We start from the raw sequence: 20,547 nt of genomic DNA on the forward strand, positions 1-20,547 counted from the left end.
AGGTCATCAGCATATGAACTGGGGTGCCGGTCCACTGGGATGGAGTGGCACCCTTTGCCCCCAACCCTGGAGGCACCTCCCCACTGGTGCTCCTCCCACCCCCTTCCCACACCGCAGCTGGCTCACATGTACATGTTTCCTGGGGGAAAAAGGTCTGTAGTTTCCTCAGATTTTCAGATGTTTTAGTGCCCCAGTTATGCTCAGAAGCCTATTAAAGGACAGTCACTGTGCCCAGGCATGTAGATAAGGGCACCTCGAAGAGAGATGGGGCCAGAGAGGACACCCTGTGGGAGGGAGGGGGGAGAGGAGCCCACAGGAGCCTGACAAGGAGTGTGACCAAGGGACAAAAGGAAATCAGGAGCGAGGCATCGCCACAAGCTAATGAAACAATGAGATTGTTTCAAGGAGGGGATAGTGGTGGAGTGTGATCAGCAGCGAGGGAGGATGGGACAGGACGGCACCAAGTGTGCAGACAAGGACCCCACTGATGGTCCGGGCTCCCAGGAGCGGTAGGGACAGCAGTGGGGCTGGGGTTTATCCAATAGAGAGCTAGAAGGATGACAGGCAGGAAATGGTGGGGCTGACTTCAGGGAGCCAGTCCCGCTGGTCAGTGTTGGGGAGAAGGGGCATGAAGGGGGCTCTCCCTGGTGGTGCACCCGGCCCAAATACACGTGATGCACCATCTTGGTCGAGAGCTGAGTCCAAAGAGAGCTGGGAAAGGGAGAGCGAGCACCGGGACAGGCAGGTAGGTGCGCCAACTCTGGGTGCAGTGTCACAGAGGTTCCTCCTCCCTCCCCAGACATCCCTGACGGCTTCAGCATAGTATCCGAGCCATCCGAAGAACCCCTAGAGGGCCAAGACGTGCGCCTGAGCTGCCGGGCGGACAACTACACCTACGAGCATCTGCGTTGGTACCGCCTCAACCTGTCCACGCTGCACGATGCGCACGGGAACCCACTGCTGCTCGACTGCAAGAACGTGCACCTCTTCGCTACGCCGCTGGCAGCCAGCCTGGAGGAGGCGGAGCCAGGGGCGCGCCACGCCACACTCAGCCTGACCATCCCCCGCGTGGCTCCAGAGCACGAAGGCGACTACGTATGCGAGGTGCAGGACCGTCGCAGCCACGACAAGCACTGCCACAAGAAGTACCTGTCAGTGCAGGGTGAGGCGGGCAGGGCTGCAGGAGAGGGCTGGCGGTGTTTCCCCAAGAGCCTTTCTCCCCTCCCAGAACGCGCCTGAGCCGCCACTGAGGTTCCTCCTCCCCACCCCACCCCCCTGCTGTGGAGGTCCACAGCCCTCCCACTCTGCGCTCAAACCCGATCCTTCCTTGAGCTTCGCACAATCCGTCCCCACTCTCTGCTCCCAGCCCTGCGAGACCCTTTCCCGGAATGCCCTGAGGCTTTCTGCAGCGCCTCTTAGCTCGCTCTCGACCCCCACCCTCAGCCCTGGAAGCCCCGCGGCTCACACAGAACTTGACCGATCTCCTGGTGAATGTGAGCGACTCTCTGGAGATGCGGTGCCCCGTGGCAGGGGCGCACGTGCCCAGCATCTTGTGGTACAAAGACGAGAGGCTACTGGAGGAAGAGTCCGGTAGGTGGTGGATCCAGGCGAAGGGCGGGGTGCAGAAAGAGGCTATCCAGGTCAAGGGCCCAGACCCAAAATGAACTCGAACCTCCACCCCACCCCATACAGGAATCTACCTGGCAGACTCCAACCAGAAACTGAGCATACAGCGCGTGCGTGAGGAAGACGCGGGACGCTATCTGTGCAGCGTGTGCAACGCCAAGGGCTGCGTCAATTCCTCCGCCAGCGTGGCCGTGGAAGGTCCAACCTCCCCATTGCACCCTCCCGCCCACCTGCCACCCGCACTTGACGCCTTCTCATAGTCACCTCCCTCAAGTTGTGCCCGCCAGTCAGGGCGCTTCTCGCAGGGTGCATCCCCCTCCCAAAACACACACACAGAGTAGCCCCTTTCTGCCCACTCAGGCTCCGAAGATAAAGGCAGCATGGAGATCGTGATCCTTGTCGGCACCGGGGTCATCGCTGTCTTCTTCTGGGTCCTCCTCCTCCTCATCTTCTGTAACATGAGGAGGGTGAGCGTTTCTCCCCCAACTGAGCCTCTCCACCGCTCCTTGTGGGGTCTCTCTACACCATGCACCGCGTGTAAGATAAGAAATAAAATCCTCATCCGTCCTGGCTCACCTGGAAGCCTCACCTCCTAGGAAGCCTCTCAGACCCCTCCATGCTGGGCTCTTACACCACCAGAGGTTGTCAGTCTGTCCCCTCCTTGCCTGAGAGTCCCAAAGGAGATCCCATCTGTCCTGGGGAAAGTTTTACCCAAGACCGTGGTGTGGCCAAATCAGTGAGTCGTCCCCACCCCCACCCCAGCCAGCCCATGCAGACATCAAGACAGGCTACCTGTCCATCATCATGGACCCTGGGGAGGTGCCTCTGGAGGAGCAGTGTGAATACCTGTCCTATGATGCCAGCCAATGGGAGTTCCCCCGGGAGCGGCTGCACCTCGGTGAGGCGATCGCCCAGCCTGCCCCACCCACGCTATCCTGCCTGCACAGATGGGCTTCAGCCTCTGAAGTGCTGAAATCCCTCCATTCTCAGGCCAGAAAGTCATGCCTGGCCCCCACCTGGCCCAACCTGCCCATCTGGGCGTGCATCCCAAGAACTTTGGCCAGGGCTCTCAGTTCTCAGGCCCCCCAGGGTCACTTCCTGCAGCTCTGAGCTGGGTGGGCCCATCGCACCTGCTGGGAGAGGATGCAGGGCCTTCCTGTCAGCTTCTCCTCTCCCTCTCTTCCCGCTCCTGGTCTCAGTGCTCTTCCTGTTTGGCAGAGAGGCGCCCTCTCCTCCCCCTCCTGGGCCTTCCTTCCTTCCTGGCCCCTCACAAGGGTTGCCCCTGCTGCCCATCCCTCTTCACCCTCGCCCTCATACAGCTCACCTGGAGCCGGCTCCCTGCCCCCACAGGGAGAGTTCTCGGCCATGGGGCCTTCGGGAAGGTGGTGGAAGCCTCGGCTTTTGGAATCAACAAGGGCAGCAGCTGTGACACTGTGGCAGTGAAAATGCTGAAAGGTGTGGAGTCTGCGGGTCAGGAGGTGGTGGGAACGGTGAGGGGCAGCAGCTCTCGGTGGGCTGGCAGAGCTGTGGTGCAGAAGGGGAAACTGAGGTTCAGAGCCAGAGCCTGACCCAGGGTTCTTCATGGAGGCCTGAGGCTTGGATCCGAGTCATGCTTCCCAATCCCACCCGAAACTCCAGCCTCAAAGAGGCGAGCAGGACGAGCTGGGGACTCTACGCCCTCACGCGCGAGAGCTCTAGCTGCACTTTAGCTAAGCCGGTGGTGGGGAAGAGGGACGCGCACGGACTAGGGGCCGGGTCCGGGGAGGGAGGCGGCAGGCCGGACACCCCACGAAGCCCCCATATCCCCTCCAGAGGGCGCCACAGCTAGCGAGCACCGAGCCTTGATGTCGGAGCTCAAGATCCTAATCCACATTGGCAACCACCTCAACGTGGTCAACCTCCTGGGGGCGTGCACCAAGCCCAATGGTGAGGAGCTCGTGCCCCACCCCTCCCCTTCCCCTGAGAGGAGGGGCCTGCTGGGCTTGGTATGGGCGGGGCCGGTCCGGGGCGGGGCAGGAGGACTGAGGAGTGAGGCATTGCTGTGGTGCCCGCGCTCCACCTTGCCGTCGGTCCCCGAGCGCCGCGCTCTCGCCCTGCTCTAGGCCCCCTCATGGTTATCGTGGAGTTCTGCAAGTACGGCAATCTCTCCAACTTCTTGCGTGCCAAGCGGGAGGCCTTCAACCCCTATGCTGTAAGTGGGCACCCTACCAGTGGCCCGAGCTCTGCCGGGGACCCGAAGGATGCCAAGGTGGGCTAGAGGGTGGGGGAGCGCCACTGCCGCGCGTGGCGGAGCCCCCCCGAGACCCACTTTGTTCATACCTAGGAGAAGTCCCCTGAGCAGCGAAGGCGCTTCCGCGCCATGGTGGAAGGCGCCAAGGCTGACCGGAGGCCAGGAAGCAGCGACAGGGCCCTCCTCTCCAGGCTCCTGATGGGCAAGGGCGGGGCAGGACGGGCCCCTCCTGTCCAAGAACGTAAGAGCCTGGCTTCCCCTTGCCCAGAGAAGTCTGACTGGCATGATGATACCCATGATCAGGGGACTGTGAGATAAGCTGGCCTCACTTGGGCCCTCCTGAAGGGGCTTACATGGGAGAGTGTGTAATGGGCTTTTCCTTTGGAAGGGAAGACACCACAGGGGCAGTTTCCAGAGGCTTGACATTTGATTCGTGCATCATTGGATGTACAGACATTTGCCTTCCAGACAAGGGTGGGAACAAACAGGAAGAAGTAGCAGGTGCAAAGGCCTGTGATGCAACAACATTCACCGCTCTGGGAGTAGATAGTGGGTGCCACAGAGATAGTGGATGCTGAGGGGCAGGAGAAGGGGCCCACACGCCAGTGAGCTAGTCAGGGGCCCAACCAGGAGGGATACAGCCAGGGTTGGTGAACAAATGCTCCCTTTGGGGAACAGTGGAAGATAGGAGTTGTGGAAGGGGCCCCTCATGAGCCCGCCTCACTCCATTGTGCAGCCCGGGACCTGTGGCTGAGCCCGCTGACCATGGAAGACCTTGTCTGCTACAGCTTCCAGGTGGCCCGAGGGATGGAGTTCCTCGCTTCACGCAAGGTGACTGTCCCAGCAGACCCCTCAGAAGGGAGAAAGGTGCAGACCTACCAGCACACCAAGACACACACTGTCCTAGCTCACCCCACAGTGATGCTATGGTCAGGGGATGTTTCTCCCACTTTGCAGAGGAGGAAACTGACACCAGAGTGTGAGAGTGATTTCCCAAGATCTCTAGCTATCAGCAGCGGAACTGGATGTGGAATCTGTCCCACTCCACAGCCTCTTCTGCTGCCCCCAAAGTTCCATGAGCCCCTGGAGAGTCTCAGGGGAGCAAGAAATCTATCCCCAAGGGGTACCTGAATGGTTCAGCTGGTTAAGCATCTGACTTCAGCTCAGGTCATGATCTCATGGTTTGTGGGTTCGAGCCCCACATCAGGCTCTGCACTGGCAAGGAGGCTGCTTGGGATTCTTGCTCTCTCCTCTCTCTCTGCCCCGTCCCTCTCTCTCTCTCCCTTCTCTCTCTCTCAAGATAAATAAATAAAATTTGAAAGATTAAAAAAAAAGAAAGAGCAAGACTCGGGCATGGGTGGGCCCCGGGGACCTGTGCTAACCAACCCCCCTCACACCTCCTCGTGCCCCTAGTGTATTCACAGAGACCTGGCTGCTCGGAATATCTTGCTGTCAGAAAGTGATGTGGTGAAGATCTGTGACTTCGGCCTGGCCCGCGACATCTACAAAGACCCTGACTACGTGCGCAAGGGCAGCGTGAGTGCAGGCCACAGAGGGAGGGCAGGCAATGGGGGCATGGAGCTCCTATCCAGGAGCCAGGTGGGGGATTCACAGCCATCTACATGGCAGGCCTGAGAGCCTATAGGGACCTTAGAGGCCCCACCAGGGCACATGGGGCAGGGGAGTAGAGACAGGAGCTGAAGAGCAGGGACCGTGGTGTTCCAACTAGAGCTTGTGTTTGGCCCCATGTCCTTGTCCAGTAGGTGGACACTGACTGACTCCACATGCTTGCCCTGCAGAGGTGGACCCTGAATGGTGCAGGGTGGTTGCAGAAAAGTTTGTGTGTGCTGGGTGCAGTGTGTGTCTCATTGGTGGCACTCAGAGGCAGCCAGGCAGGCACTAATTTAGGGGTTTGTCCCCCGGAGGAGAAAGGAAGATGCTTGGAGAGGGAGCAGTGGGCGAGATGGGTCTAGGCTGTGATGGGCCACCCTGATAGCATAGCCACCATGCAGAAAGCTTTTGCCCTTCATTCTCACTCACGGGTGAGTAGAGGGGGCTGGAGGGGAGAGTCCAGTGTGCCTTCCAGAAGCCCCCTCTGCAGGCCATGAGGAAAGGGGAGCAGAGGTGCTGAGGTGAAGGCAGAGGTCAGTCAGAAGGAGCTGTGGCCCTCAGGGCTCCCAGGTAGAGGCCACAAGAGGTTAGAGAGACAGATGATGGGGAAGGCACATCAAGAGCTACAAGAGGAGTGGTCAGGGGTGATGCCAGGCATCCAGTGGCTACCCAGTGAGCAGATGAGGAGATGAGGTGGGGATGGTGAGGGGGTGCAGGGTCCCGGTTCCGCTAGAGGCTGGGTCTGGGGTCCAGAGGAGGAGGGGTTCCAAGTGCCCCCCTAAGAGTGCTCAGGGGCAGGAAGGGGCCCAGACAGACCTGGGAGAACAGCAGCAGGGCAGAAGACTTCAAGGAAGACACTAGGCACCTATAGGGTGTGAGAGTCTTCTGAACACAGAAGGGGTGGGAAGGGCCAAAGGCCTTCCTTGGGGTGTGGCTCCAGAGTTCTGGGGAGACTGGGGGTGAGAGAGGGGCTGCCCAAGTGTTTGGCTTTCTCCCTCTCTTCCCTCCCTCCATGGGGACAAGCTTCCTCCCGCCTCCCCCAGGCCCGGCTGCCTCTGAAGTGGATGGCCCCTGAGAGCATCTTTGACAAAGTGTACACCACGCAGAGTGACGTGTGGTCCTTTGGGGTGCTGCTCTGGGAGATCTTCTCCCTGGGTAAGTGCACGGCAGGGTGTGGGGGAGGGGAGAGGCAGGATGGTAGGCTCCAGGTCACACCACCCTAGCCCTTGTGAAGCAGGGGGCTGGGTGGCTCAGACGTGTGCACCTGGAGCAAGCAGTCACTCTATGGCGAGTGGCTTAAGAGCCCTCGACCTCTCCCCTCTGCCTCCAGCGTGGGCCACCCTGGCACCAGCTCTCGCAGGTGGAGGGTGGTGTGCTCCGGTCTCTGCGAGCACAGAGCCTGTGTTTACTAGGCAGTCCCCGGGGTTACCGCAGGTCCCAGAGGAGAGGCCTCACAGGTCCCCCCAGATCGTCCCCTCCCTGGATGAGCCCCTTCCTCACCTGTCACTGGGGATGCCGCTCCTGCCTTCAAGGGCTGGGGTGTGTCCTGGAGGAGACTGGGTGCTGACTCAAGGATTGTACCTACTTAGGAGAGTTCCACGTGGGTCCCTGGGTGGGCCCCCTGGGACCAAGATGAACCCCACACACACACACTAGGGTGGAGCTGGGCAGTGAACAAATGGAGAAGTAAAAGAACTAAAGAGCAACTACCATGAATACTATTACTAAAAATCCAAGGGCCTGGAGAGCACAGGAGGACAGACAGGGGCTGTGTGTGAGCTGGAGGGGAGGGCCTGGCTGATGAAGGGGCTGGGGTAGGGCAGGCAGGCCTGGGAAGACAGCAGTCCAGGACTAGGGGACAACCAGGCCCATCATCCCGGAGTGTCGGAGGTGGGCAGGGGATGAGGAAGGGGCGTCAGGAAATGCAGCAAGAGGTAGGAGAGGTGGTCCATGCCCTGCACGAGCTGACCAGGGTGAGGACCTGGAATTTAAGTCTCATGGAAGCCATTCAGAGCTTTGAGCGAGGGAGAGAGCAGTCTGGGTTTTGTCTTAAAAGAATCACTCCTGGGGCGCCTGCATGTCTCAGTCAGTAAAGCATCTGACTTTGGCTCAGATCATGATCTCACGATCCTTGAGTTCGAGCCTCTGCTACCAGCTCAGAGCCTGCTTCGGATCTTCTGTTGTCCTCTCTCTGCCCCTCCCCCGCTCGCATGCAGGCACACATGCGCGTGCATGCTCTCTCTCTCTCTCTCTCTCCCTCAAATATAAATGAAAAAAAAAGTTTAAAGGATTGCCCTACTGGGGCTCCTGGGTGGCTCAGTGGGTTGAGCGTCCAACTTCAGCTAAGGTCATGATCTCACAGTTCGTGAGTTCAAGCCCCGTGTAGGGCTCTGTGTTGACAACTTGGAGCCTGGAGCCTGCTTTGGATTCTGTGTCTCCCTCTCCTTGGCCCCTCCCCCACTTGCACTCGGTCTCTCGCTCTCTCGCTCTCTCTCTCAAAAATAAATAAACATTAAAAAAATAAAAAGGATCGCCCTGCTGTTGTGTGGCTTGCCCTCAGGGGCAGAGGGAGACCAAGAGGCTCTTTAGGGCCATCTTTTCTGTGGTCAGGAGAGGTGAGGTACTGCAGGCAAAGCCACAGGATTTAGGAAGGGATTGCATTGGATGCCTGGGGAGGGTGTCTCTGAAGAGGGGTCACTGTGCCAAACCTGGCTTAATTGGCTCAGTGTGGCTTCCTGACCCTGGGGATCCCCGCAACCATGTTTTCATCCATCATTCTTTTTTAACCTAATGAAGAACTATAATAGGAGGACAGGAGTGCTGGCCGGCCCCCACCCCCACCCCAGGCCTGGAAGCAGCAGGATGAGCCCTCTGCCATAAAGGGCCAGGACAAAGCCAATCTGAGGGGGCTGGACTGAGCACCGGCTGCCTGCTCCCCACCCACCCCCTGCCTCACCCTGTTCTTGCCATCAGGGGCCTCCCCCTACCCTGGGGTGCAGATCAATGAGGAGTTCTGTCAGCGGCTAAAAGAGGGCACGCGGATGAGAGCCCCAGAGCTGGCCACTCCCGCCATGTGAGTTTCCCCACTGACTCCGCAGGTGGGGTTGGGGGTGTTGCATGCAAAAGGAGCAGAACTGGGGAGGTGGCGCAGGCCTGAGGCTGGGGTAGAGGCCTGCAGATGGAGTTCATTGCTCTACCCCTGATCCACCCACTGGCCCCTGGACAGCTCTCCCCCACCCGCCCCAGGCAGAAAAGACAGGGTAGGCAGTGAGGGTGTGAGGGGCCAAGGTTAGGGGAGCTGGGCAGTCTGCTGGTAGATGGTGCGGGTGCACTCAGACCACAGGCCAGCAGCCAGCTTTACCCACAGACGCGGCGTCATGCTGAGCTGCTGGTCAGGAGACCCCAAAGAGAGGCCTGCGTTCTCGGAGCTGGTGGAGATCCTGGGGGACCTGCTCCAGGGCAGGGGCCAACAGGTAAGTCTTCTCTGTCCACCCTGTCCTGCTGTAGCAACCTCTGACCCCCAACCCCAGGACCATCGGGCAGATGGTCAGAGCCCGTCTTTGGCCATGCGGAGCCCTCGACTGGCCTTCAGGGGGTATGCAAGCCCTGCCCCCTGCACCCACATTTCACTTCTGTCTCCCTCCCACAATGTGCCTGGGGGTGCAGAGAGCAAAGCCAGCTCAAGCCCACCCTAGTGCTCTGGGGTCCAGAGGCGTGAGCAAGGGCTGTGCCCACAGTACCAACTGTGCCCCAAAGGAGGGGACCCTGGGTTGAGATTGCCCGTGCTGTGTCTTCCTCCTTATAAGTGGGGCACCTGGGAAGGCTGTTGGGAGAATTTGCTAGGCAGGCTCACTTAAACCTCAGAGCACCTTGCTGCACAGAACTTCACCGGTCAGGAGCCCCAGCAGTCCTGAGCGCGAGGGTGGGGGCTGAGGGGACACAGTGATGTCTGACCCTGGTGGGCTCTGCCATTCCCACCAGGAGGAGGAGGACTGCATGGCTCCCTGCAGCTCTCAGAGCTTGGAGGAAGGCAGTTTCTTGCAGGCGTCCACCACGGCCCTGCACATCGCCGAGGCTGACACCGAGGACAGCCCGCCAAGCCTGCACCGGCACAGCCTGGCAGCCAGGTCAGCCACACTGCCTCAGGTCCAGGGATCCCCTGGGCAGGGAGAAAGCAGTTCCGACATGGTATATTTTATTCTCGTTAGTCATCAAGAAAAAGCAAACTACAAGGACTTGAGAGACCAACTCAGAGAGCACAGTGATTTTATTTTTTTAATTTTTTTTAATGTTTGCTTGTTTATTTTGAGAGAGAAAGAGCGAAAAGAGGAGGGGCAGAGGAGAGAGGGAGACAGAATCCCAAGCAGGCTCTGCACCGTCAGCCTGGAACCCAATGTGGGGCTTGATCCCACGACCTGTGAGATCATGACCTGAGCCAAAATCAAGAGTTGGATGCTTAACCAACTGAGCCACCCAGGCGCCCCAAGACCACAGTGATTTTAAAAGACAGTACTGGGGGCTGTGGCTCCCTGGAGGGCCTGGTTAGCTTTGGGCCCCTCCAAGGCCATATAGACTGCCACTTTGCTTTTCTCTGCACCCCTTCAGTCCTTCTCTCTACCCTCCAGCCTCCTCTGCTTCTGGCACTCATAGCCCCTAAAGGCACTTCCCCTTAGTCTGAAATTTGGGGTCCTGGGAGCAGAGTAGGCCTGTCACTAATCTGTATTCAGGATTCAGACGGTAGCCTAAGTTCCCAGAGTTCTGAATCAGATGTCTCTTGCCAATTGCTGTTTATACTCCAGGAAGGCTTTTTATGTTTCTCTGAAACCCACCACCCCCTGTGCCCCAGCATAGAGCAGGGTCAGGCCTGGGAGACAGGAACAGCCAGCTGGTGCCCACGAGGCTCCTTCCACCAGTCATCCCCACGCACACACGGACATGCACATGGGCACACATGTGTACACACACCCACACACACAGGCCAGGTGGCAGCTTGCTGCACCAGACTGCTTGCCTTGCACAGAGAGGCCCGTTCTGGGTGAAGGCCTCTCTACATCTCTCGCCAGCTCCATGCCAACCACCCACCTCTGCCCCCCAGGGCTGGGCGCTCTGCACTTACATCCTATGCCCTTCCCAGCAGTGGCCTCAGGAGGTTTTCTCCTCCTGCACACACGGGAGAGGAGACACCGCTCAGCATGGGGAGGGGGGCCGCGTGGTAGATGGCTGCAGGGGACACCCGAGGGAGACCCAGCCCAGCACCACACCCAGGGCCCATACTCTCATCCCAGGACTGGGTCCTCCTGGGGAGACATGGGGCAGATGGAGAGGTGGAGAGAGCTTTCTGGGGCACATTTCTTCAGCACTCCCTGCTTTCTCCCCACAGATACTACAACTGTGTGTCCTTTCCTGGGTGCCTGGCCAGAGGGACTCAGACCCAGGGCTCCTCCAGGATGAAAACATTCGAAGAATTTCCCATGACCCCAACAACCTACAAGGCCTCCGTGGTAAGTGGGGCCAGTGGGCCCGGGCACCCCAGATCAGGGTGGCTGGTCTCTGTCTGCTGGGAGAAGGTGCCCGGAACTCCTGAGGCTGGCAGGGGAAAGTCGCTGAGGAAAGGGTGCCGACTGTCCCTTGAAATGTCAAGTCCTCTATTGCACCTCAGGCATGTTGGGGTCTGTGTGCCTCTGCAATGCCACCATCCCTCAGCCGCTCCCCACTGTGCCCTCATCACTCACACAGGGTCTCCTTCCGCACAGCATAGAAACCCAGTGGAAAGACAGCTTCTCCTCCCAGATGGTTATTATTGGATTAGCCTGAGTCAGGGCTTCCCTTTGGTGGCCCCCCAGCCATGTGGCCAGAGAGAAGGGGATGGTGTCCCCAGAGAAGGAGGCCTGGGAACAGGGCACAGGACATAGCTGTGTCCTCGGATTCAGTCAAGCAGAGTGGACCCACCATGCCACTAAGCCGGAGCCCGCGTGTCCACTTTGTAAAAGCACAAGCTCACCCTCTTAGCCTATTTCCAAGACACATAGCCAGGAACCTTCCCATTCCAGCCTCGCTCCAGATGGGCCTGGTCAGTGAGTGCTCATGTCGCCTGGGGCCAGGTGAAGATGTTGGAGGGGCCCCAGCTCTGACGAGAGTGCTATTCCCCTCCATGCAATTCAAAACGAAAGTCACGCCCCATCTAAGGGTGACAGAACCCCGCCAAATCTGGGATGTGTCTCCGTGAAGACCATTTTTATCCACTACGAGCTGCCAGATTCTTTCAATGTTCTCCCGGTTTCTCCTTGTGTTCCTGCTCTCCCTGCACCCTGAGCGCTTGCATGGCCACTCTGTAGGACCCCCCAGCATGCAGTATCCTGGCTTTGCCAACTCCTGAGTGCCGGCCAAGCACGGCCCCTCTGGGCCTCAGTTTCTCCCTCCATGGCAGGGACATGTGACCCTCCCCCGCATGCTCCAGTGAGGGGCGGACACCTGTTTTCTGCTCACTTTTCACAGGACAGGTGTTAGGTCTGCAGCAGTGCAGGTCTGTGCCATGCTGTTCTGGCCAGGGGGCAGCTGCCTGCAGATGGGCTTCAGGGGGGCCTACAGCCTCGGCTTGTTCTCTGCACACAGGATAACCAAACGGACAGTGGGATGGTGCTAGCCTCCGAGGAGTTTGAGCAGCTGGAGAGCAGGTACAGACAAGAAAGCGGGCTCAGGTAGGGCTTCTGGAACCTCTTTCCCTGCAAAGGGCCAGGAAGGGAAGCTGGGCCTGGGTATGCCCATCACTGTCTTACCTGAAACCTTCCATGGTTGCCTATTGCCTTTTTGTGTGTTCAAAGCAAACTACTCTGGAACTCAAGGCCTTTGGCCACCAGTCCTCCCAAAATAGCCCCCACCCCCATCACCATCCTGGCTCAGCATACCTGGTGCTGGTCCCCTACACCTTCCTTCCATATGACGGATGCTCTTGCTGAATCGAGTATGAGCCACCATGCCCACTGTACATACGCACCCGTAGCCAGGGGACTCCACCACCATCCCAGGACCCCAGTATTTAAGCTCAGTGGCAGCAGGAGACAGATCATGTGACTTGGAGCTGGCTGCTGTCCTATTTTGATAAGAATACCGTTACAGAGAAATCCTTGTGTGCCTGCACAGAAAGTGACCCAGATAGATGACCTCCCTTTGTCCAAGGTGATAGCACCCTACCCACCCCCCCCAAAAAAAACTTGAATGTTTAATCTTTTAAGAGTATAGATGAAATAGTTACATGTCTACCTATTCATTCTCCTAGTTGACTTGTACATTACTGGGTTTAAGTTCATTTATTTATTTTGAGAGAGACAGAGGCAGCGCAACTAGGGGAGGGACAGAGAGAGAGGGGGAGAGAGAGAGAGAATCCCAAGCAGGCTCCACGATGCCAGCCCAGAGCCTGACTCAGGGATCCAATTCATGAAATCGAGAGATTATGACCTGAACTGAAACCGAGTCAGATGCTTAACCAACTGAGCCACCCAGGTGCCCTGTACATAGCTGTTTAAATGACAGGACTTGGGGGTGCCTACCTGGCTCAGTTGGTGGAGTGTGCAACTCTTTTTTTTTTAATTTGCATCCAAGTTAGTGAGCATACAGTGCAACAGTGATTTCAGGAGTAGATTCCTTAATGCCCCTTACTCATTCAGCCCATCCCCCCTCCCACAACCCCTCCAGTAACCCTCTGGTTGTTCTCCATATTTAAAAGTCTCTTATGTTTTGTCCCCCTCCTTGTTTTTATATTATTTTTGCTTCCCTTCCCCTGTGTTCATCAGTTTCGTATCTTAAAGTCCTCATATGAGTGAGGTCATATGATATTTGTCTTTCTCTGACTAATTTCACTTAGCATAATACCCTCCAGTTCCATCCATGTAGTTGCAAATGGCAAGATTTCATTGTTTTTGATTGCCAACTAATATTCCATTGTATATGTATACCACATCTTCTTTATCCATTCATCCATCGATGAACATTTGGGCTCTTTCCATACTTCGGCTATTGTTGATAGTGCTGCTAGAAACATTGGGGTGCATGTGCCCCTTCGAAACAGCATACCCTTTGGATAAATACCTAGTAGTGCTATTGCTGGGTCGTAGGGTAGTTCTATTTTTAGTTTTTTGAGGAACCTCCATACTGTTTTCCAGAGTGGCTGCACCAGTTTGCATTCCCACCAGCAGTGCAAAAGAGATCCTGTCTCTCCACATCCTCGTCAACATCTGTTGTTGCCTAAGTTGTTAATGTTAGCCATTCTGACAAGTGTAAGGTGGTATCTCATTGTGGTTTTGATTTGTATTTCCCTGATGATGAGTGATGTGGAGCCTTTTTTCATGTGTCTTCTTTGGAGAAGTGTCTGTTCATGTCTTTTGCCCATCTCTTCACTGGATTATTTGGTTTTTGGGTGTTGAGTTTGATAAGTTCTTTATAGATTTTGGATACTAACCCTTTATCTGATATGTCGTTGCAAATATCTTCTCCCATTCCGTTGGTTGCCTTTTCATTTTGCTGATTGTTTCCTTCGCTGTGCAAAAGCTTTTTATTTTAATGAGGTCCCAATAGTTCATTTTTTGGAGCGTGCAACTCTTGATCTTGGGGTCGCAAGTTCAAACCCCACATTGAAATGAACGAATGAACAAATGAATGAATGGATGAATAGATGACAGGAACTACAATACTGTAAGACATTGCCCTTTTCCACTTTCTTCAGACCACTCACTTCTACCTTTGATGTCTGTGTCTGTCTCAGGAGTCCCTTTTTAGGTCATCTGACACAATTTTCCAGAACAAACCATGGCTTCTGTCTCTGCTGTTTTTTAATCACTAAATGAGGTTGTCACTGAATATTTTACACTAAACCACAAGTATTTATTTGTATCACGTTAGGGTAGTTGATGCTATTGTTCACCTTTTTGGTAGGTGTATTTATGACATCTACAACTCAACCGACTATTAGATATTTTCCCAGCAGCCTGCAAAGGGTGTGTTTGCAGCACTGTGAATGCTGGTGGTTGTGGGATCACACACCCAGCCATGACTACTTGCATCTATACCATGCATCTTGGCCTCTTTTTTTGTTTTTCTTGATTCCATCAGGTGATCTCTATTGGTAACCTAGTTTCAGAAAATTAATGCTAATTGCATTGTTGTAAATAGTTTTTGGCTAATGTCCCTTTACCAAACAGTATTTTCTATCTCAAAAAAAGATAATTCAGTAAGAGGGTGAGTCATAGGGTGATTGTTAAATTCTAATCCCCACATATCTTCGTAAAAACAACACCCAAAATAAGGCCACTCAGAGCCCATACCTGTGATGTAACCAAGAGAAACAGACTCAAGTTTACCTGTGAGTAGGGAACTCAGCACTAGGGCCAGCAGAGCCAAACCTGAGTCTTGGTGGAGGGAGAGTAAATAGGGACTGTCCCGTGAGAGAGGAGTGTTATAAGGTCCTCCAGACAAACAAACTGGGGAGATAATGGAGGAGCCAGAGGTCTGGTGGAGGAGAGCAGGGCTCCAGGACAAGTCTGAAGCACCAGGAGCAGCCGTCTTGGGAAGGAGCTGCTTGTGAAAGGGAGTGTTTCGTAGTGAAGGAGGAAGAAAGTTGCAGAAGATAAGAGTCCTCCAGAAGCAAGAATCCAGAAGACAGATACACACCCAAGGAAACCATTCATTACAGAACTGCACCTCACAATAGAAGTGACAGCACTATTCTTCTCACGGGGTTCCCTGGGAAGCACAGCATGACCAGTCACCGAGAGGTACAGCAGGTCACCTGGTGGGTGCATTCACTTGGTACATGGAACATTCTCCAAACAGGTGCAAAGATAGAATGCACCTTGAAGGGCTCTGTGCAGGGAGAAGGAGGGAGCTTATCTGTCCGGTCCTTTCCTGTCTCCTGTGAACCACCAATCACACTTACCACATAGGGTCCTCACTTCCAGGTCACTCACCCGGCCCTTAGAGGGGCCACTTAGGATGACAGATCCACCCCCTGAAGTGTGGCATTTCATCCAAGTGTGTAGGCAAGAGGAAGATATGGAAGCCCTGGGCTTGTGGTAGGTCAGCATGGCTGTGTGGCAGCAACCACAAGGGGGCCCAGGACTCCCAGCAAAGTGACTGGTTGGTTCCGGGTGACAATACAATGCAGGACAAGAATGGAGCCTTTGCAGAGGATGCAGTTGAAGGAATTCAATGTGACACCACAGACACAGGTCTAGTGCAGCACTCCTAAATCAAGCAACATCAGAAGCCACCCATATCCCAAGCCCCTTCCATAGGATAACCAGATACTTCTAGCTGAGGAAATCCCAGCATGAATAATCATGAACAGAAAAAAATAATCACTATCCATACAGAATTATTATAAGAATAAAACAATTAGAATGTAGATGTAAATACTCAAAACAAAACAAAAAAAAAGAAGCAAGGAAAAGCTGATACATACTCCAGTGTATTCAATACATAATTAAACAAAGGAGCCACACCAGGAATCAGAAACTCACTCAGATGGAAATGGGTAGTGTGACAGTATTAAATGGTGGTTGACTACATTTCAGGAAAGAAATTGAAATAAAAGAGAAATCCCCTCAAAAATGAAGACTGGAGAGGGGGTGCCCAAGGATCAGTAGATATGATCAATTCTTCCTTGCAGAGAAAGACGCCGAAGAATGACATGAAAAGACAAAAGAAAATAAAACCAAAACAAAGAGGTAAAAAAGATGAGAAAGAAAGTTGGTGGTGTAGTAGTTGAGTAGAAAAGATCCAATCTATGTAAAATTGGAGTCTCCGAGGAAGCCTATGCTGACAGTAAAACAGACCTAGTATTTTAAACTTGGAATTCAAGGGGCGCCTGCGTGGCTCAGTCGGTTAAGCGTCCAACTTCGGCTCAGGTCATGATCTCGCGGTCCGTGAGTTCGAGCCCCGCGTCCGGCTTTGTGCTGACAGCTCAGAGCCTGGAACCTGTTTCAGATTCTGTGTCTCCCTCTCTCTCTGACCCTCCCCCGTTCATGCTCTGTGTCTCTCTGTCTCAAAAATAAACGTTAAAAAAAATTTAACAAAATAAACTTGGAATTCAAGATAACCCTCTTAGAAAAGAATAACTAAATCTACATCTCCAAAGATGGACTAGGAAAACTGACCCAGAACAGTAGGCTTGGACGCAAAGCTTAGTTGAACTGTTAGACTTTCAAGGTAAACATTCTGGAAATTCAGGCAAAAAGGCTGAGTCATTTATTTATTTATTTATTTATTTTTAATATTTATTTATTTTTCGGAGAATGCAAGCCGGGAGGGGCAGAGAGAGGAGGACAGAGGATCTGTGCTGACAGCAGAGATCCCAATGTGGGGCTCAAACTCATGAACCTTGAGATCATGAAGTCAGCCACTCAACTGACTGAGCCACCCAGGTGCCCCAGGCAGAGTCATTTATGAAGGGAAAAAAAAGTCAGGCTGGCATCAGGCTTAGCACCATGCAAAGCAAAATTAAAATCAGAAGCAATGAAGCAACATTTGCAAACTCTCAAAGAAAGTTAGAGCTTTGTGGGGAGTGTCATCTGACCATCAGTGAGGACGCAGGGGTTGGGGCTGGCACCTTCAAGGCCTCCCAGGCCAGGGAGAGAGGAGCTTGGCGTTCATCCTGAGAGTGACAAAACGCCATTGGAGGATCTGTCAGGAGAAGGACATTCTCCAGCTGGAAGGATCCCTGAAGACAAGGCCCTAGGGAGGCAGGGTTGGGAGAGGAGAGGTGTGCCAGGTTAGTGCAGAGCATCTGAGGTGGCCACTGACTCTGGAGCAGGACAGGGCATGCAGAGAGGGGCATGGATGCATTCTGCAGTTAAAACATACAGGCGTCTGGGTGGATTGGATGTGAGGGGCTCAGGAAAGGATGTCACCCAGGGGCTTGAGCCACTGAGTCAGCATTGGTGCGTTCACAGAGATGGGCAGGTCTGGGAGAGAAATAGGTCTGGAGGCATGGAGCAGGCATTCTCCATCATCCCACACCCAGGCTTGGGACAGAGAAAGCTCCAGTGTTTGCCAACACTCACATCAGCCTGCTTTGCTGTGTGCGTCAAGCCTGTGTTCCTGATGGCTCTGTACTTGCTTGATGCTCTGGTCATGTCTCTGGTGATTCCAACCAGACCCCCTACTAGGGTCCTGTCCTTCTTGTCTTCTTGTCTTACTGACCATCACCTTCCCTGTCTCAGCAGCTGTAAAGGACCTGGCCGGAATGTGGACGCGACCAGGGCGCACCCTGACACCCAAGGGCGGCGGCGGAGGCCGGACCGCGGGGCACGGGGAGGCCAGGTGTTCTACAACAGCGAGTATGGGGAGCTGGTGGGTCCACACGATGTGGGGGACTGCCCACCGTCTGCCCGTGCACCCTTCTTTGCAGACGACTGTTACTGAGGGCGGCCCCCAGGCAAGGCCCCAAGACCCTGGGCTCTGACCCTTGGCACGGGTGGAGGGACATGTCTGGATGGCGAGCAGAGGGTAGGGGGCCCAGGCTGGGAACTCCTCTCCTTCAGCTTGGGCCAGGAGGCATTTCCTCCTCCCTGGTTAGGAAGAATAAAACCCAGGCTCCAAGGCTCCCCAAACTCCATCACCATGCCTGCCCTAGGCCACCCTTTGGATCTCCCGGGGCCTTCTTCCCTTCAGACTCAGATTCCATGTAGCCCAACACCCATGGGGCCAGCCCTGATTGCCCTGCCCACCATGCTGGGTGGTGGCATGGTCCCCAATTTCTGACAAGGACTCCGTAGGTCTGAGAGTCACAGGGACAGAGGTGGAGCCAGACTTGTACTGTGGTCTCCCAGGTCCCGCCCCACCGTCCCCTGCACCTAGTCCCATGAGAATGGCTTTCTTGCCTCTCCAAGGCTGAAGACAGAGCTTTGTACTTCCATCTCAAACAACAAATGAGGAATTGGGGGGTGGGGTGTCCTCTCCTGAGCTGGCTGAACAGCTCGCCCTTCCAGGGACAGGGGTCTCTGCAGCACCAAGTGTCAGGGTCACAGGGTACCTTCCCCTGGGTGTTGAGAACTACCCAACAGAACTTTTTTGTTAGAACTTCAGACTATTTGCGCTGCTGTGAAGAATTTACTTTTCAAATCTTTAGTCCCAGGGGAGCCCAGGGAAGGTCTTTCTGAATCTAGACGACTCTTGTCTCTGACCCCTAGTCAGGTGCCACACCAACATAGCACAGGCCACCATGGCCACCTTTTGCTGGAGGAGGGCTCCAGCCCCACCTGCCTGGCCCAAAAGTGGAAGAACCAGGTGATAGTCCAGAGCTGTCCAGCTTGAGAAATGCCTGGTTCTTCCCTCTGGGTCCTCCATCTGCCACCCAAGGCACCTTCCAAGCTGTGAACGGCCTTATGAGAAGCCAACACCGTGGGACCCAATGAGGAAGGTCTTTGGTGCTGGCCCAGAGGACCCAGCAGCATTGTGCTATGCCGGGAGGCTATCAACAGACTTTCTTGTGGCCCCGGGGACAATCCTGTGTTCTTCCCCTGGTGTGTGCCCAATATCGGTGCTCAGGCAGGTCAAGCCTTCACAGGGAAGTGACCAGGACCCTCTGGAGGCTGGAGCTGCTCTGCCCGGGCCCCCGCTCCCCATTCCAGCACCCACTGCCCAGTCACCCCTACCTCCGGCAGGAGAGAGACCCTTCTCCAATTAGCACCATGGAGATTGACATCCCACCCCTACCCCACGAGACGCTTGCAGGACAGGCGGCCGTGCAGCGAGCAGGGGCTTGCCCGGCAGAACACCTCCCCCACTGCCCATTGTGTATTGTTCTTTTAAAATATATCGAATGCACGTATGACTGTAATCCTCACTGTCCCCAACGGCCCTCCTCCTAAGCTGTCACCTGACTGGGAGATGTAAGTCCCAGGTTTACCTGGTGGAAGTCCAGAGGCCATTCTCAGAGGGGCAAGGCTCACGATGCAGGTGCAGGGGCAGCCCCCCAGTACCCTCCCTACGTGCATATCACCTGATTATGTCACCTCTCCTCCTGTCACATAACTGTACACGCAAAACTGGGAAGACAACCTACCATGCCCTTATAGACCATGTGTCCTGAAAAGATCTAAAGTATTTAACAAAAGATAATAATAAATTTGATGCCAGTCTTTGAGTTACAATGAATTGGTTCTCAGCTAAGTCCCAGCTGTCTATGAAGATGTGACTCCAGCCTTCTTCTCATGGAGTCATTAGCCCCATGAGACCACAGGACAGGCTACCCAGAGGAACAGGCACCAGAGGCAGCTGTGCCCCGTCCCCTCCCCAGCTGTGCAGTTCCCCAAAGCTACCAGCAGAGGGTGCTTGGGAACCACCAGGAAGCCTGGCTGCTCTCCCCAATCCAGGAAGCACCCAGCCTGGCGTCCTATAAACACGTGGTAATATCTGCTCTATGGGTAAAGTGACACAACTCTCTGTCCCCGACTACTACAGCCAAACGCTGCTTCAGGCCGACCCAGGCTGCCACAAGTCCCCTAGTTTCACTGGGCCTAGCAGGTGCCTTTGACCACCCCCATCACACACAGTGGGGCAGGCCCAGAGGGGTGCAGTGCACACTTAGGTCACCTCCCTGGTGTAAGTGTGTATCTGGACTCTGAGATCAGGAAGGTCTGAGCTGAGACTTCAGCTTCAATCACCCCCAGATAGATGTGCTCCAGCCAGGGATGTGTGGCAGGGCCCTCCACAGCCCTCCCCTGCCATGTTTGTATGATTTCCCTTCCCGGGTGAGCAGCTGGCATAGAGGTATCTGTGGATTGAGGTGTAACCCTGGCCATATGAATGTGGCCCAGCAGTAGCCTCAGGGGTTCGGGAGGGAGAGCAAGCGATGACCCCTAAACCTGGTTTTGGGCTAGGGCCAGGTATGTGGGGGACAGGCAAGGGACACCTCACCCAGGGGAGCAGATAGGAAGGAGCCCAGCAAAGGTGAGGAGGCTATCCTGTGGCCAGGTCCTATGCCTGCTTGTCCAGGCCTCTCCCATGCTGGGGAGACTTCTGGTTCCCTAATCCCCTCCTCGGGCTGTGATGCCCACTGTCCTGGCCTCATTTTCCACTCTGGTGGG

General features: G+C 55.2%; 1 protein-coding gene across 1 annotated transcript in view; it reads left to right on the top strand.

Annotated features, from left to right (window-relative positions):
- The window catches only part of FLT4 (fms related receptor tyrosine kinase 4), a 28,701-nt gene extending 10,820 nt beyond the window's left edge, over positions 1-17,881 (top strand). Inside the window, exons 13-30 of the mRNA XM_047075862.1 lie at positions 800-1,162; positions 1,444-1,590; positions 1,693-1,824; positions 1,987-2,093; positions 2,389-2,524; positions 2,977-3,081; positions 3,439-3,552; positions 3,729-3,817; positions 3,950-4,097; positions 4,593-4,687; positions 5,270-5,392; positions 6,511-6,622; positions 8,441-8,540; positions 8,835-8,940; positions 9,449-9,594; positions 10,848-10,968; positions 12,080-12,165; positions 17,683-17,881. Of these exons, the coding sequence (XP_046931818.1) occupies positions 800-1,162; positions 1,444-1,590; positions 1,693-1,824; positions 1,987-2,093; positions 2,389-2,524; positions 2,977-3,081; positions 3,439-3,552; positions 3,729-3,817; positions 3,950-4,097; positions 4,593-4,687; positions 5,270-5,392; positions 6,511-6,622; positions 8,441-8,540; positions 8,835-8,940; positions 9,449-9,594; positions 10,848-10,968; positions 12,080-12,165; positions 17,683-17,881 (2,429 nt within the window). The remainder of the gene's footprint in view (positions 1-799; positions 1,163-1,443; positions 1,591-1,692; positions 1,825-1,986; positions 2,094-2,388; positions 2,525-2,976; positions 3,082-3,438; positions 3,553-3,728; positions 3,818-3,949; positions 4,098-4,592; positions 4,688-5,269; positions 5,393-6,510; positions 6,623-8,440; positions 8,541-8,834; positions 8,941-9,448; positions 9,595-10,847; positions 10,969-12,079; positions 12,166-17,682) is intronic.
- The last annotated feature ends 2,666 nt before the right edge of the window (positions 17,882-20,547 follow it).

The sequence above is a fragment of the Lynx rufus genome, unplaced genomic scaffold (genome assembly GCF_022079265.1).
Source record: "Lynx rufus isolate CCGP_SWC_20201006 ecotype Redwood Valley unplaced genomic scaffold, mLynRuf1.p SCAF_1, whole genome shotgun sequence".
NCBI classification, from domain to species: domain Eukaryota; kingdom Metazoa; phylum Chordata; class Mammalia; order Carnivora; family Felidae; genus Lynx; species Lynx rufus.